The sequence below is a fragment of the Pseudorasbora parva genome, chromosome 3, assembly GCF_024679245.1.
Source record: "Pseudorasbora parva isolate DD20220531a chromosome 3, ASM2467924v1, whole genome shotgun sequence".
Taxonomy (NCBI): domain Eukaryota; kingdom Metazoa; phylum Chordata; class Actinopteri; order Cypriniformes; family Gobionidae; genus Pseudorasbora; species Pseudorasbora parva.
The window spans coordinates 20,223,939-20,242,399 of NC_090174.1; the positions used below are offsets into that span (position 1 = coordinate 20,223,939).

Genomic DNA, 18,461 nt, shown 5'->3' on the forward strand with positions numbered 1-18,461 from the left:
GTGACAACACTGGAATAATACTGCAGAGAGGAACAGCGGCTACCAAAGTGATGGACATCTCTCCTGGACCCATATAAACTAAGATGTAAATACACAAGCTACCTCAAATGACTACTTTAAGCGGTAAAAATACAAGCCTACCTCACAGGACAATTTAAAGAGTAACCTGAAATGAAATAAACCCTAAAATGTTTTAATTGATGCATATTATTGATGCCTACTCTCAAAATGTTGTACTGTACTTTGTAGGTCTTCAAACTTATGTGTTAAATTAAACTAGGTTTTAATTAACTAGGTTTTTCCCTTCATGTTTGGTAAGGGTTAGGGGCAGTCTCTGAGCAATTTAAAGGGTTAGTTCACACAACAATGAAAATTAGCCCATGATTTCCTACCCTCAAGTCATCCTATGTGTATATGACATTATTCTTTTAGACGAATACAGTCAGAGTTATATTAATAAATGTCCTAGCTCTTCCAAGCTTTATAACGGCATTGTTGTTCTGTTTTTTTAAGTCCATAAAAGTGCACATATACATCATATAACTGCTCCACACGGCTCCGGTGGATTAAAAAGGGCCTTCTGAAGTGAATTATTGCGTTTGTGTCAGAAAAATATCCATATTTAAAATTTTATAAAGTAAATTATCTAGCTTCAGGCTAATCACCGTTCTTATTCAGCTTATGAAAAAAGTGTAGCGCCTCTCGCAGTTCAAAACGCTTACACTACGTCTGACATTGTACACCAGTTACGCACGTCAGACGTAGTGTAAGCATTTTGAAATAAAAAGAAGAATCTAAAAGAAGAATGTCATATATACTGACTTGAAGGTTAGTAAATCATGGGCTGGGTGAACTAACTCTTCAAGTTTATTGCCATAGTCTAAAACAGAAACTACTATGCTCTTTTTGCTACTAGAAATCTCGTAGAAATGCCCAACAGGGTATTTTTTTTTTTCCATTTTTTGTATTCATGCTAAAATTGACATTGCTCTTTGGAATAAAGGTATTTGATTTTGAAGTTATTGCTTATTTTCCATAATATTCACAATAATGCATATCTTAAGCAATTGCCTATAGCCCTGAGAATACTGAAGTTAATTGCAATTAATATTGATTGCAACGAAGACTGATATTTTAGGAAACTGCTAAATTTATTGTGTTTCTAATACAGTAAAAAATAAAAAACTTCTTTAAAAAATGCAACATATTTCTGTGATTATTTGAAAATTATAATATATATTTATATATTGAAAATAGATTGTTTAGGTTGTTACTTTAATTCTCACAGTTTACTGTATTAGACTGTGAAATCATTTAACAGTGTGACTACAGACATATACAGCATTTCTGGTTTACAGACTACTACTGTAAAGTCATTTTACATATGAATACCGTAAAAATAACGGTATACTGCTGGCGTCTCTGCTGCCAGCTCTTTACTGTAAATTATAAAAATACAGAAATATACCGTTTTTCTAGTTTACAGACTACTACCGTAAAATCATTTTACATATGAATACCGTAAAAATAACGGTATACTGCTGGCGTCTCTGCTGCCAGCTCTTTACTGTAAATTATAAAAATACAGAAATATACCGTTTTTCTAGTTTACAGACTACTACCGTAAAATCATTTTACATATGAATACCGTAAAAATAACGGTATACTGCTGGCGTCTCTGCTGCCAGCTCTTTACTGTTATTTTACAGGGAAATTTTTTACAGTGTACTTTCAAGTTTAATGAGAATCATTTAAAGGGATAGTTCACCCAAGTAGGTTGTTCCAGTCAGAACAGAAGATTTTGAAGAATGGGGGTAACCAAACAGCTGACAGTAGCCATTGACTTCCAGAGTATTTTCCCCATGGATACCATTTGCAGCAAGTTGACAGTGAGTAAATTATGCAGAATTTGTCATTTTTAGGTGAACTATCCCTTTAAGTTAAACTAAAATGTAATTTCTACTACATCTATTCTATAAACGTTTATCATGTACACATTTGTAATGATGAAGTTGCAATATATTACATTTAAAATATGTTGAATTTAAATGTAATACTGAATAACACACTACAGTTAAAAAGGATAATCAAGTATTTTAAATGTGCTTATATGTTAGTCATCAAATCAAAATAAAGCATGGAAACTGACAATGTACTTTGAAGTAAAATTGCACTTTTTAAAAGTATGACAATTGGGAAAGTGTACTCTGGGGTCATGAACTGCATTTATTCATGTTTCCTGGGGTGCACTTATAATGTAAGTATGACTTTTACATAAAAAAATTGTTATAACTTGAAAAAAAGAGGCATTTTTCCTACCAGGATTTTAGCCCTCTGATTTGAATGCTCTGTTTTGAAGGGGCGTGTCTGCTGAAATCTTAGTGTAAACGCCCACTGCTGTGATTGGCTAACATATTTGCATATGAAACAGCTGAGTATTATCATCAAGTCCATATCGTAAAATTCTGTCTGCAAAGACTGCGCTGAAATTGCAATTGATTTACCAAAAAATCCACAGTGAAATGTACCGAATACAAATACATTATGCTGATGGTCTCAGTTTATCAGACATTCACAGTGTTGTAAAGGAGTAGCAGTAGGATCATTTAGAAGGTAATGTTATTTGTAGTCCATCCTGTATTGCTTTTCTCATCTCATCATCTTACTAACACGGCAGTGGGCGGGGCAGTGATGAAGTAGACATTTTTTCATCTCCAGAGGCCGTCTTTCCCCTATCTATAGGCATATTCCACAGTGAGTTGTTAGCTGGGTTACAATAACGGTTGTTTTTGGACTAACAAGGAAGTTTTCAGTTTTGAAACTTATAGGATATTCTTATAGTATGATCAGGAAAATTTGATTTCTCAGTTCATGAATCCTATAAGTTCACTTAAAGGGATAGTTCACCCAAAAAAGAAAATTCTGTCATCATTTACTCACCCTCAAGTTGTTCCAAACCTGTATGAGTTTCTTTCTTCTGCTGAACACAAAACACTGTAACAAAGCAGAAAGATAGAGCAACCATTGACTACCATAGTAGGGAAAAAATACTTTTGTAGTCAATGGTTGCTTTGTTTCAATCTGCTTTGTTTCAAACATTCTTCAAAATATCTTCTTTTGTGTTCCAAAGATGAACAAAGGTCTTACGCATTTGGAACGACATGAGGGTGAGTAAATTATGACAGAATTTTCATTATTGGGTGAACTAACACTTTAAGTGGCCTTTTAGTTAATTAGTATTATGGTAACACTTTATTTTAGGGTTCAGTTATTAACTATTAACTAGTAGCTTATTAGCATGCATATTACTAGGATATTGGCTATTTATTATTACTTATAAAGCTTTATAAGTGCCTTATTCTTCATGACCTTATTCTACATCTCTTAATCCTACTCAATACCTAAACTTAAATGCTACAAAAACTACCTTACAAACTATTAATAAGCAGTACATTAGGAGTTTATTGAGGCAAAAGTCAATATAATACTAGTGAATAGTGAATATGTGTTTCCCATACTAAAGTGTTTCCATATTATATTATCTGCAAGTACAGTTTTTTATTTTATTTTATATATATATATATATATAAAATTATTTTATTTTTTTATTACATCTTATTGTTATGATATTTGAGTATGGTGGTGATATGAACTGAGCACTCATGAATAACTGAGCGTAATTTAAAAAAAAATATATATATATACTTTTAAGATTTGAAATACACTACAAGAGCACATTCCATACAATTACGCTCAGTTATTCATGAGTGCTCAGTTCATATCACCACCATACTCAAATATCATAACAATAAGATATACATCTTGCTTAAAAGTCTCCTATTCGGCACGGCTTTCATTTAAGAACATCACGTCTTAACAGATTTCCAATCAACCCGAGAGGAACTCAAATTCATTAGAGCCCTATTCATGTGAGAGGACCTTCCCCAGGGCTCAAGGACAAACACACAAACAGCCATTAAAAAACGACTGTGGGGGAAACAAACAATCTGAAAATACAAAGTAGGGAAGACAAAGCATATGCTTCTTTTCCCCTGACCTCTACTTGATTTAGAGCTTACAGCTGCACAAAACAGAGGACAAATGTGCACAAGGCATAAATATACACAGCGCTAGCTATCCTCTGCTTTTCAAACTGACATGGTTAATGGCTGAAGCTCTTATCTAGTAACATGACAATGTGCTTCTTCTGCAGTATGTCCCCTCTCGAGGGGTCTGTGCAGAGGCCTTCAAAGCCAAAGTGCATTGCTATGTAGCTGAATCCATCCACTGGGAGTGGGGTCGTAAAAATAGCCCTTCTTATTCACAAACAGAAATAGTTGTATCTGCATCTGACTTGTTCTTGGACATCTAGAAAAACTCTTAAAACTGTCTTTTCGTATATCTGCAGGCAGGCTGGAACCTTTCTTTAGTCTTGACATTCAGAAAATGATCGAGCCCGGCCAGTTCACTGAGGAGCAATTGTGAAGTGTAACTCTGAAACGGCACATTTCAGATGAGCCAAATGTTCTCCATAAGTTGAATGTCACTGAGTGTGATTTAGAGGGAGAGATTGGCTTACAGAGTTGGCAGGCGGATTCAGGTTGGCCTCCACGTAGGTCTCCGTCTTTGGTTCCACTGCCAGTTCGGCATCCAGAATCTTCTCCACGGGCATGTCCTCGTTGGCACAGCTGCCGAATTCAGCCTCACTCCGCTCCTTCGCCCGCTGCCGCTCCTCCTGAACGGCTGCACACGTGCACATACAAAATTAGAACGGCTTGCATGTGCGACATGTACAGTTACATACACAAACAAAACCGTGACCTTGTGCACAATAGCACGCAGCTGCTTTTGGTTTGCTCTTAATCTACACATTTCCACAAAAACAGCTCAGGCTGTTTTTCATCGAGCCGCAAATGCATCCAGCCCATTATTCATCGACTTCAGAGGCTGAAAGTTGAGGAGGTCATTCTACGTTTGGAGTGACGTTATTAGTAATATATATTCTGCTTTTTAAAATATGTATATTTTATTTGGGTACGATCCAGGGCAAACACGATTCTGTGCTCCTATTCAGTCTATGGACAAAGTCATGGGCCATAAAACCGTCCTTCTAAAACTTTCGGTCAAACGATTAGTTATGCAGGTTGACAATGTATTGGTGTGTGTGTGTGCCACATTTGGGCGAGCATCTGTGTGTTGTGTACACAGCGCGCACGTTTGTTTGGCCTGGTTTGGAGGGGGAGCCAGGTCTAAACCACACAGTCGGTCTACTGTGGTCTGGACCTGGTGGAAATGAGCCCCGTCTGCCTCGCTGTCAGGCCGTGGAACATTTCGGCTTTCCTTTCTGTCTGTAAAAGCCCTGTTTTATGACTCTCTCTCTTTCTATCTCTCTCTCTCTCTTTCTCTGTTCGACAGGAACCGCTAGCAGATCATGAGGGGAATTCTTGAGTAGGAGCAGCAGAGAGCCGTGGAGGTCAGCTGAAGGATAAAGATTTACTCCAGGAGTCATTGAGAGGTGAGGAGAGAGCCACAAGGAAATTATTTTAGCTTTATTGTCCTCAGAAACTGAAAGACAGAGAGAGTGTCTTGTGGGGGAGAAGTGTGTCAGGTTACCTCTCTCTCAGAGGCCTCAGTATAGGGGGTCCAGCCCTCATGTCCAAGACCATTTTAATAGCTTGAAAAATATACCTAATTGTATCACCTCTCTTCATGACTTTTTCTACTCTTTCGAGAACAGATTGTAAACTAAATTGATAGCACAACATAACGGACATGATAACACTTCAGCTGTTTTCCTTTAAAAAATGTCATAAAGCAATGGACAAATGCAATCGGTTTTCACACGCTAAACTTGTTTCATTTTGTATCACACCGTAATGGTACACCCCCAGCTGTGACTTCTTTTATTGTAATTTTCTACAGTGTGTTTTTGCTAGAGCCCTGGACAGAAGCAACGTTAGTGGAATGTATATTAGTCATATTTCTGAAAAGTGCACCCCCGGTTTGTGGTAAAACAAAAGGATAAAGCTTCAATAATATTTGGCCACTAAGCTTTAACTAGATCAGAATAACATGTTAAAAGAGTTTGAAGGAACAATACGTTCAATACATTTTATTAAATAAATGAACTTGTTAAACAATAAATTAAAATCATCATTTTGAAATTGATTATTATTATTTTCATACACTATTTTCATATCATTGATTGGGATCCCAACCTTATACATAGAACATAAGGGATAGTACATCAATGTGAATTAATTATTATTATTATTAATTAATATATATTGGATAAAAAAATAAAAAAATAAAAAATAATAATAAAAAAAAAATAATAATAATATATATACCATAACCCATAATTATTAGGCTTACCCATAATTTATTCAGAATATATGTATAAGAACATATATATATAATTATGTTCTTATACATATATTCTGAATAAATTATGGGTAAGCCTACATTCTATTCCAATTAATCTCTAGTGGAAATGTGGAAATACAATCTCTTGCCATTTAATTTCATTTTAGATGATTCTCGACTTAAAAAGCATATTTTAATCAACACATTAATCAATCTTATTTATTTCCTTCCCAAACAGCATACAGGAGTGCAATCAACTGCAAATTGTAGGCCATTGGTGCGTTCAGCCATCTGTGCCGTGTGTTGATTAATGTTTATTTCTTTTAAGATCCTCTCCAAAAATGTGGTCCTTTGATAGTTTTTAAAACTGTCTGTGTCTCATAACATATATACTTACTTTCATTTGGACATAATAAAAATGAACATTAGATATTCAGAATAAGTTGATTTCATGAAATATTTGCTCTGTTTGACCAGGTTAAAGGAATAGTTCACCCAAAAATGAAAATGATTCTATAATTTATACTCATCCGAGTGAAGCCATCCTAGGGGTATAAGACTTTCTTCTTTCAGCCAAACAATTAGAGTCATATTAAATAATATCCTGGCTCTTCTCAGCTTTATAATGGCATTGCATTGAGTTTTTGAAGCTTCAAAAAGCACATCCATCCATCATAAATGTAATCCATCCAGTGGGTTAATAAATGCCTTCTGAAGCGAAGTTCTAGTTTTTTGTAATAAAAAATATCCATATTTAAAACGTTATGAATCGCTGGCTTCTGGCATGTTCATTACGGATCATCAGATGTCACTTCAGCCTCAGACGTATAAGCGTGCATATGGAAACACCTCAGGAATTTCAGGGTCGTCATCTGACTGGTGGAATTGTACAGGATATCCGTGAGACGAGTGTGTTGTGTTCTTTAAAGGTCTGCCTGGAAACAAATGCCATGATGCCAATCTCCCTGGAGGAAGAACGCTGTCGTGACAATGAGTGCTTTCAAGGATCAGAAAAATGCTGGATTTTCAAAAGTATGTGAAGTTGGCGGCTTCATAGTTGCAGTAACCTTGCACAAAATCCTGAATTATTATTTTAGAGATGCATGCTGGTCTGTTATTGCAGGGACATCAACCTTACATTTTCACGCCCTTATGACGAACAAAACGCGGAACAAAACGAATTGTGATTGGTTGCATTACATGTCAGTCAAAGGTCTTCTTGGGTGGTCATCGGCCTATTACGCGAGACTAGAGGTCACCCGTCCACCCGAACTCGACTCTATCTTTGGGTGAACTATTCCTTTAATGATTATATGATCTATAATCAGAATATGACCAAATTCTCATATCACTCAGAATTGTCATGTGTTCAAAGAAAGAAGCAATGCACCTTCTCTCTTCATTCCCATGGCTAAGCACTTCTGATAGCGACAGTACTGGCAGCGGTTGCGTTGACGTTTGTCGATTATACAGTCCTTGTTGTCTCTGCAAGTGTACGTCAAATCCTTTCTCACCGTTCTCTTGAAGAAGCCCTTGCATCCCTCACAGCTGTACACCCCATAGTGTTTACCTGCCAGCAGACATATGCTTTAGTATTCTTCCCAGCATGGTTAACTTTAATTGCCATTTAATATCAATAATTCAGCAGCACATCTGTTTTGTCACACACTACTCTGAAAGACAGGATATATAGAGTGACCAATTTCATGACTGCAGTTTAACAAGTACAATAAAGCATATTTAACAACATTTAACATACATAACAGCATTCTGGAATACTTGATTATGATTGGTCAGTTGGGGCATTCTGTGGCCGTACATTTTTTGTATCCCCCGTTTTCCCAAAAAAGCCTATTGCATTTTAGGTTATGGGAGGAATTTCCAGTTTGGGGAAGTTGAAAAAGACTGAAACAAATCATTTCAAATCATAAGGCTGAGCTACAAATAATCCTTATCCATCAGTATGACAGAATGAGCAGGGAAACTTCCTTCATATTCTCATGGTTAGACTTCAAGAGAATAATGTCACAATGGTATGTAATGTAATAATGGTATTAATGTGATGTGGTATAACAAGAATATCTATGGCAAGAGCTCTATTCAGATTTCCTTCTGATTATCTTCTTTTTTCTGTTGTATTCTGCTGTTGCAGTTTGAAAAAGGACAACATATACTGCACATTTGTGGTCTGTTCTCCTGATTTAATTTATGATGTATCCCATTAATAATTCACTGGAATGCACTAAGAATCATTTTTCTCCCCAAATCTTGATGTCTCTCTCCAGGTTTGTTACTTATTCTTTCAAATGTAATTGTCTTGCCGTTTCCCTTCTAAACCCTATTAGCAGTGTTTCCTGGAATGTTTCTAAAACAGTGAAATACAATATTGTTTTGTCTGTCAAAATGACAGAAATCACTTTGAAATATTATTACTCATTGTTCCAGTCATTGAACATTTTTGATTAAGGCAATGTGTTGCATAATACAGACATATATTTCTACAGAGATATTTAACACGTCCATAATATTGCTGTGGAAAAATCAGGGAATATTCATTGTCTGTGGTATAATGTACACTGTAAAAAATTATTTAGAAAAAAAGTTACCTGGTTGCCTTAGTTTGCCTTAGGGTTGCCTTAGTTCATTGAAATTAAATTTTTGAGTTAATACAAAGAACATTTTTTGAGATTCGACAACCTTTATTAAAATATTATTAAACAATTTTGTAAGCATATTGGGTAATTTTGTGTGTTTTATTTCTGATGAGGCCGTGAAACATGCCAAATAGTGCTATTTTCATGATTTATAAAAAAAAAAAATGTGGTTAAAATAATATTTTGAGTTTCTATTTATTAAATAAGTGTCCTTCATTGTATCAACTCAAATTTTTAATTTCAATAAACTCAAAATTTTAAAGCAACCAGGTTACTTACTTTTTTAAGTTAAAACAACAAAAACCAACAATTATTTTTTACAGTGTATTAATGCTTTTACAGTTTTAAATGTCCCTTGGTTGAAGGGTAAATTAATGTCATCTCATTGTACCCAGATTTTGAAAATGCTTCTTATTACATTTATAGAGCGAATCTTTCACTGATTGTTTACAGTTTAATGGTTTCGCCCATAATTCGCACAAAGCGTCATGGGGCATAAGAAAAGATGGATAATTATTGAGCTTTATATGTTATTTCCATAGTATGTTATTACTATTGGACTGTATATGTTATTCCTGGCAACTAGACATGTTCTCATATCAGTCTTTGTGCTATTTTGCCTCACATAATAAAATAAGCACTATTTTCAATCAAAACAAAATGTTATGTCTATTATTTATTATTATGGTAATTTTTTATATAATTTTTTTATTAATATAAAAGCACTGCTCATAGATTATTATGATCATTTTTTATTTAGTTTATACACTATTTACGTATTGCACAGCAAAAAAAGGCTTGAAAAAAATCTTGCTTATCTAAATTTTGTCTTGTTTTTAGTCAAAATATCAAAAAAATTTAGATATTAAAGACCAATGCATAAAGTGCATTTTGCACATAAGTTAAATTATAAAATATTCTTAAAACAAGGTTATTTGTATAAGCTCCTATGATTTGTTAATTTGTTTTTTAAAATGTTCTTAATAAAATTATAAAAAATAAATTTAAAAAAAGGTTATTTTACTTACCCCAGATAATTTTACTTAGTACTTAATTTAGATCCCCCATAAAACAGGACTAAATATGTTTTTTTTTAGATATTTTGACCGGAAACAAGACAAAATGAATACGTAACTTAAGCCTTGTTTGCCGTGTACATTAATAATTTGTTTTAAAATCATCTCGTATGTATGTGTGTTCCAGTGTGGGTGTGTCACCTGATGAACGGTCTCCGCAAATGGCACAGATGTGTTTAGTGAAGGAGAGGGATGTGCCTGTGGGCTGTGCCGGGACCTTCATCACCCCGTTCAGACCCAGAGGGGGTTTAATATCCTCCGAACTACTGACTGCATTCATGGGCGAACTGAGCTAAAAAGAAGGGAAAAAAGATCAGATATCAAACCATTAAGCCGATAATAACCAAATCAACACACATGTTATGTTTTGGCCTGAAGCACCACCCTCCACCTATCTACCAATCACGAAGTCAGTAGTGTTTGGGCATCCGGGTTGCCAGATCTGCTCTAGTTACCACAGCTCTAGCTACAAAAGTTCCTGCTGGATCCTGCAGCCTATCTGGCAACCTCAAGTCAGGGGGGAGAGGGATACACCGCTCTACAGTCATTTGAAAGTGATTGCAGTACCAGTTTTGGCCAAAATCTTACAATCACTTCCTTTAATATTTTTGGAAACTTTTCAACATTTCAACTTTTCAACAGAACATTTCAAGATTTTTTTAATAGAGAGTAAAAAACAGAATTAATTTGAAATATAAATCTTTTGTAACATGTTTAATGTATTTACTGTATCAATTTAAAGCACATTTGCTAAATAAAATAATTGATTTCTATCAAACCCCAAACTTTTTAATGGTAGTGTTTAATTCCACATAACAAGTGTCTGTTGAAACGGAATCAGTTACACCTGGAATTTATTCTTAACTACCCAGAACTAAAATAACACAAATTGTGATGATGGATGAGCTGACATGTGAAAAACACGACAGACACACCTACAGGAAACATTACGACAAAAGAATGTTCACTATGTTTTTCTTTGGTAATTCGTGCGGGACAGACACATGAAACTAAAAATCATCATTAAAATCATTCACCAATAACAATGCTAATCTATTTCTAACCAAACAAAAAAAACAAACAAAGGCAAAGTCTCTGATGTATGAGTCAAGTGTTCAAATATCCAGTAGTGTTGAAATATTAAAATATGTTGAGGCAGACAGCATGACGATTTGCTTCAGGGAGAATTAGAGACTATTGTGTTCATTTAACAAAAACCCGCTCCTGGCATTTCCACACCTTAAACAGTATCAGCATTTTTTTCTTTGCACTATCAAAGAAAATTCATGACAAATGTTTCTGGTTTATGCCACATCCACACACCTGAAGTCAGGGCTACCGATGTAGATATGACCTCAAAGTCCTTTATGCATCCTTTTAAGCCCAGAATCACTAAACCCGACGGTCGAGCCGTTTTCGACGAATGTTTGGCGGCTTTAAAGGGGGCTACAGACATTCATGGTTAGCAACACAATGCGATGCTTTTAACATGTAACTTTCAATCCTAACAGTTTACCTCTTGGGTAAAGAATTAGGAAATACAACAAATCTAAATGCAAATGCAGCCCACTGTAGAAAAACTGTGCCATCCATGTACATACATACTGAACAAAAAGAAATACGGATGTGATTGTTATAGTAAAGGAGTGGCAGGAACCTAAGTACATACCACTATGCACACACCATTACATTACAGGAAGCATTCTGCATTTTTATATTTCCAAAAAAACAAACAATAATAAATAAAATAAAAAAACATTATGGATTATGTTTTCCTCATGGGGACCAAAAAATGTCCGCACAAGGACAAGGATTTCAGATATTGCCCTCTTTGTGGGGACATTTTGCCCCATAACGCAGGGTTTACCAGGCCACACAAACACACGCACACACGCACACACACACACACGTTGGGTTTTTGTGATTTGTGGGTACTTTCCATAGGTGTAAAGGACTTTATACTGTACAAACTGTACATTCTGTCCCCCTACACTGTTCATGCCCCTAAACCTACCCATCACAGGAAACATTCTGCATTTTTACATAAAAAAATAAATAATAAAAAAATAATTTAGTATGTTTATAAATCCATTTACATTGTGGGACCCGCTGGCTGGTCCCCACAATGTAGGTGATCTCAGGTTTATATTACATTGGGGGACATTTGGTCCCCACAAAGTAATATAAACAAGTACACACACACACACACACACACACACACACACACACACACACACACACACACACACACACACACACACATACACACACACACACACACACACACACGCACGCACACGCAAATAGATCTACCTGCCTCCTGCTTCTATTCAGATTCAGCCATGGCTCTTTTGACAGTCAAATCCTGGTGGGCCACAAGAGCGTACCCCCTCCACACACACACTATTTAGAGTGAACTGTAATTCAATATGTTCAGTGCCATGGGACTAGCCTCTAGATTTAAACCAGAGGACAAAGAACAGACTAAAGCAAGGTGCCCACTGTGCGATGTTGGCCATGATTTGGCTGTCTCTGAGACAAATTTAGCAAATCCTCAAAGATTCCTCTGATCCTAGTCTAAAATCTGAAGTCTTTGATATTTAGTTTGACATGTTCACCGGCAGCCGATTAATGACTGTTGCGATCAAATCTGACCTCAGACGAAATTCTGGGCATTGTCAGAAGATTTGGCGCACAGTCCTGAAGTGTGACTTATCGTACGACGGCCGGCAAATTGTCTTCATTTTTCAAGTCAAACCATGACCAAAATGAGTGCTAGAGATTTCTTTGAAGCCAACATTTCAGTCCCACGTGTAAGACAGCTAAGTCACCAAGCGCGTCATTGATTCCAGACGAGTTTTCTCGCGTGCGTCCGTTTTTAACGCGCCTTATCGTACAGTCTGACATTAATGATAAACTTATGCCTATGATACATGGGGCTACTTTTTGAGCAATGTTGCCGGGCAATTTTGAGAATGGGCAACACATTTCTTTTTGGATATTCAGGATATTTGGTACTATGGTACCAAACAGAGATCAAGTTAGAAGTGACCAAACACCACCACGTTTTCCCTGTTTAAATACAGTTACACGAATAGCTGAACGATCAAGTATGATGACATTAAATAAAATGTGGCGCTTTTCTAAGTGGATTAAAAAGGAGAACTATGGCGGAATAGCACTTCTGAGAGTACTTCGACTCGTCGCAGTAAAAAGTCACGCCTGAAACATCCTCCCTCCCTCTCTCTCATTTCTGTCAATAGGGGGGAGAGGGAGATGTGAGGGAGGATGTTTCAGCCGGGACTTTTTACTGCCCCAAGTCCACACAACACTTTTAACCTGTAAATGATTTAAGTTAAAGGGGGGGTGAAATGCTGTTTCATGCATACTGATCTTTTTACACTGTTAAAGACTTGGAATCCCATACTAAACATAGACAACGTTTCAAAAGTTAAGGTGGACGTTTGATGGGAGTATTTCTTTGTCAAAAATACTACTTCCGGTTAGTCATAAGTTTCGGCAAGTTTTTTGAGATCATGCGTCCCCTTTGACGTTAGTGGGGGCGGAATTTCCTTGTATGGGCCTTACGGACAATTCTACCGGAAGCGCGTGAGAGAGAGCGAGGGAGAGAGCGAAAGCAACAGCCTACGCCCATCAAAGCGGGGCTTGTAGGATGCTGGACAGGTGACAATTACACATAGCACATAACAATGTCACCAAAAAAGTGGGTTTTTGGTTGCCAGACCAAGACAGTCCTGCACAGATTCGCCAAAAACCCCGCGTTAAGGCAACAGTGGATGTAATTTGCGGATCAGCAACTGAGTTGCGCGAATGTTTATATCTGTTCGCTGCATAAACAAGGCCCAGCTCGACGCCGAATTTTCCCAATCGCCTAATGCTGAAGGATGGAGCAGTCCCAACGTTAGAAGGGTGAGTGAGACTGCTTTTAGTCCGCTTACTGTCTACACAAACCACGCGTAAACACACACACACACGTGCACAACTGCACTTCCCACATGTACACCTTCAAAGACAAAAATACGACGATATAATTCAAGTATAAATATGTAAATAACACAAGCCGCTAAGCATATTATATAGTTAGTGTATAACTTGTACCACATACAGACGTCCTGCTCTAGTCGTTTTTGCTGCTGCTCCTGTTCAACTGCAGCCTCTGGGTCTGATTCCGGATCATAGATGTATGGCTGTATCTGATTAAAAGCCATATTTTTATTTTGAATAAAGTTTTTTTCCGCTGTTAGGGATGACGCTCGACTCAACACACAGCGCGCTGCTGCACACGTCATTATTTAGCTCCGCTCACACGACACGCCCCCACCCGCTCGGCTTTTTTCGGAAAGACTCGGAACAGCGCATCTTTCTTATATAATTATTAAAAAAATAAAGACTTTTCGGAGATATGCAGGATGCAATGCTACTCTATAGGTACTCAAGATTGACATGACACTGACTGAAACTGAGTGTTTCACCCCCCCTTTAAAATCCAGATTATTTTATTTTTCAGTGAACTTCATGGAAATGAGCAGCTTTGACATTTTGAAAAATATCATGTATCAAGACTTCCATATAGCAAAATATGCTTGTTTGTGGAAACAGTGAATGACTGGCATTTTCATAGAGAACCGTCTATGGCAACTAAATTCAAATAAGTAGCATGTCCAGAGAGTGGAGACAGACAGACATAATTAACAAGGAGAAAATATTTTTTTTATTGCGTCCTTACACTGTAGAGCCAACAGCAGCTGTTAGAAGACAGATCACATGTGCCATGTGACCATCTCATGCTGCTGCTTTGGGTGAGAGCTTTTAGAATTGTTAAATCTGTCCACAAATTAGTGTTGCTGCATTGCACAGTCATGAGATGCTGCACACATCAGTGTTCATAAACATGCCCAAAATATAATCTGTGCTCTGAATTATGCTGCAAACCTTTTTCTATATGATGCATAAATATTTATATTGAGCAATGATGGGGGATTTCCCACAAATGCATTGGAGGTTCTATCCTAAAAACTATAATGAAACTCTGTCTATCATATTTATTTTCGAGATTGGATTTTTAAACAGCATTTTATATTTCCCAAAGAAAATGGGAGTTGTGCTTGCTTTGAGAACTTTAGCCGTCATGAGTGTGTAGTAACAAGGACGTCGCTATGTGTTAAGCTAGAGTATTCTGGGCGATATCTAGGTGGTTGCTAGAGTGTTCTGGGTTGTGGCCAGGTTGTTCTAACTGTGCGTTCACACCACTGCCGGCGAGAGCATAAAAATTTATACTGGACGCCCTGCCAACGAAGCTGTATATAAAATTGTTGGACGCGGTGGCGCTCTGACATCGCTCAAATGCTTGGTCTTTATTTAAACTGTATTTAAAGGGGCTGCAAAGCAAACAAGCATGTTGATTGGCAGACTGACAACAAGTTAACCTCATGAAATCGTTTAAATGTGAAAGTAAGAATGAATTGCATTCCCTCGTCATAAATGCTAGGGAAACCGCACAGCAATGATCAACTTCTCCTTCATTTTGCTTGGGAACTAATGTGGTCGGAACCAAAGTTTACAGGCCTGCGTTCTCTGGATTTCTCTCAAACGGAACACTTCTATATTACAATTGGTTGCCGCCGGCTGCTGCCGAAGCGTGTCATAGCTCATTACCATAAATTTGAGCTGATTTCAACTCTCCTCAACGCCCAAATTATCCAAGACGCGCCGCTCTCACCGGACCTCGTCACCGGCTCCCATGGAAAATTATGAATTCCGGCCACCTTGACTCTCTCGCCGTCTGCGGTGTGAGGTCCCTTGTTTAAATCTTTAACCTTAAATATGAGCGATAGTAATACCACAAAACAAAATGTACCTTTTCATTTAAATCCACGGTCTACTATATTGTTAGGTGCAGTCAATATTTTAAACGATTTTTATTTGTTTTAATGTTTGAATAAATAGCATTTAAAATGACATATCAAATGTTTAAACTGAGAAAACTGATTTTAAGTTGATTTTAAATTTCATGGCATCAACACATACCAAAGTTGGGACAAGGCCATGTTTACTACTGTGTGGCATCCCATCTTCTTTTTATAACAGTCTGCAAACATCTGGGAACTGAGGAGACAAGTTGCTCAAGTTTAGGAATAGGAATGTTGTGCCATCCTTGTCTAATACAGGCTTCTAGTTGCTCAACTGTCTTATGTCTTCTTTGTTGCATCTTCCTCTTTATGATGCTCCAAATGTTTTCTATGGGTGAAAGATCTGGACTGCAGGCTGGCCATTTCAGTACCCGGATCCTTCTTCTACACAGCCATGATGTTGTAATTGATGCAGAATTTGGTCTGGCATTGTCATGTTGGAAAATGCAAGGTCTTCCCTGAAAAAGACAATGTCTGGATGGAAGTATATGTTGATATACCTTTCAGTATGGATGGTGCCTTTCCAGATGTGTAAGCTGCCTATGCCACAGCCACACACATTCATGAAACCCCATACCATCAGAGATGCAGGCTTCTGAACTTCTGAACTGAGCGCTGATAACAACTTGGGTTGTCCTTGTCCTCTTTAGTCCGGACGACATGGCATCCCATTTTTTTCAAAAAGAACTTCAAATTTTGATTCGTCTGACCACAGAACAGTTTTCCACTTTGCTAAGAGTCTTTTAAATGAGCCTTGGCCCAGAAAAAACACTTGCGCTTCTGGATCATGTTTAGATATGTCTATTTTTTTTTTTACCTATAGAGTTTTAGCCAGCAATGGCGAACAAAGATGGATTGTGTTCACCCACAATGTTTTCTGGAAGTATTCCTGAGCCTATGTTGTGATTTCCATTACAGTAGCATTCCTGTATGTGATGCAGTGCCGTCTAAGGGCCTGAAGATCACGGGCATCCAGTATGGTTTTCCAGCTTTGACCACTTACACGCAGAGATTGTTCCAGATTCTCTGTATCTTTGGATAATGCTGTGCACTGTAGATGATGATAACTTAAAACTCTTTGCAATTTTTTCTCTGAGAAACTCCTTTCTTATATTGCTCTGCTATTTTTTTGCCACAGCATTGGAGGAATTGGTGATCCTCTGCCCATTTTGACTTCTGAGAGACACTGCCACTCTGAGAGGCTCTTTTCATGTCCAATCATGTTGCCAATTGACCTAATAAGATGCAAATTGGTCCTCCAGCGGTTCCTTATACTGTATTTAAAGGGGGGGTGAAATGCTGTTTCATGCATACTGATCTTTTTACACTGTTAAAGACTTGGAATCCCATACTAAACATAGACAAAGTTTCAAAAGTTAAGGTGGACGTTTGATGGGAGTATTTCTTTGTCAAAAATACTACTTCCGGTTAGTCATAAGTTTCGGCAAGTTTTTTGAGATCATGCGTCCCCTTTGACGTTAATGGGGGCGGAATTTCCTTGTATGGGCCTTACGGACAATTCTACCGGAAGCGCGTGAGAGAGAGAGAGAGGGAGAGAGCGAAAGTAACAGCCTACGCCCATCAAAGTGCTGGCTTGTAGGATGCTGGACAGGTGATGTGCACATAACAATGTCACCAAAAAAGTGCGTTTTTGGTTGCCAGACCAAGACAGTCCTGCACAGATTCGCCAAAAACCCCGCGTTAAGGCAACAGTGGATGTAATTTGCTTTTCCGGATCAGCAACTGAGTTGCGCGAATGTTTATATTTGTTCGCTGCATTTCGGTGCCGACTGTTTCATAAACAAGGCCCAGCTCGACGCCGGATTTTCCCAATCGCCTAATGCTGAAGGATGGAGCAGTCCCAACGTTAGAAGGGTAAGTGAGACTGCTTCAAATGTCTGTGTTTTTTTTAGTCCGCTTACTGTCTACACAAACCACGCGTAAACACACAAACACACGTGCACAACTGCACTTCCCACATGTACACCTTCAAAGACAAAAATACGACGATATAATTCAAGTATAAATATGTAAATAACACAAGCCGCTAAGCATATTATATAGTTAGTGTATAACTTGTACCACATAGAGACGTCCTGCTCTAGTCGTTTTTGCTGCTGCTCCTGTTCAACTGCAGCCTCTGGATCTGATTCCGGATCATAGATGTATGGCTGTATCTGATTAAAAGCCATATTTTTATTTTGAATAAAGTTTTTTTCCCGCTGTTAGGGATGACACAGCTTTACGACGCACTCGACTCAACATAGCAGCAGCGAGCACACGTCATTCTTTAGCTCCACTCACACGATACGCCCCCACCCGCTCTGCTTTTTTCGGAAAGACTCGGAACAGCGCATCTTTCTTATATAATTATTAAAAAAATAAAGACTTTTCGGAGATATGCAGGATGCAATGCTACTCTATAGGTACTCAAG

The 18,461-nt window shown here is 37.5% G+C and overlaps 1 protein-coding gene across 1 annotated transcript in view; it reads right to left on the bottom strand.

The window, feature by feature from the left end:
* Positions 1-18,461, bottom strand: part of rxrab (retinoid x receptor, alpha b) — a 105,209-nt gene that overhangs the window by 25,339 nt on the left and 61,409 nt on the right. Inside the window, exons 4-6 of the mRNA XM_067438052.1 lie at positions 10,238-10,388; positions 7,757-7,936; positions 4,580-4,743 (exon numbers count right to left, since the gene is read on the bottom strand). Coding sequence (XP_067294153.1) covers positions 4,580-4,743; positions 7,757-7,936; positions 10,238-10,388 — 495 coding nt within the window. The remainder of the gene's footprint in view (positions 1-4,579; positions 4,744-7,756; positions 7,937-10,237; positions 10,389-18,461) is intronic.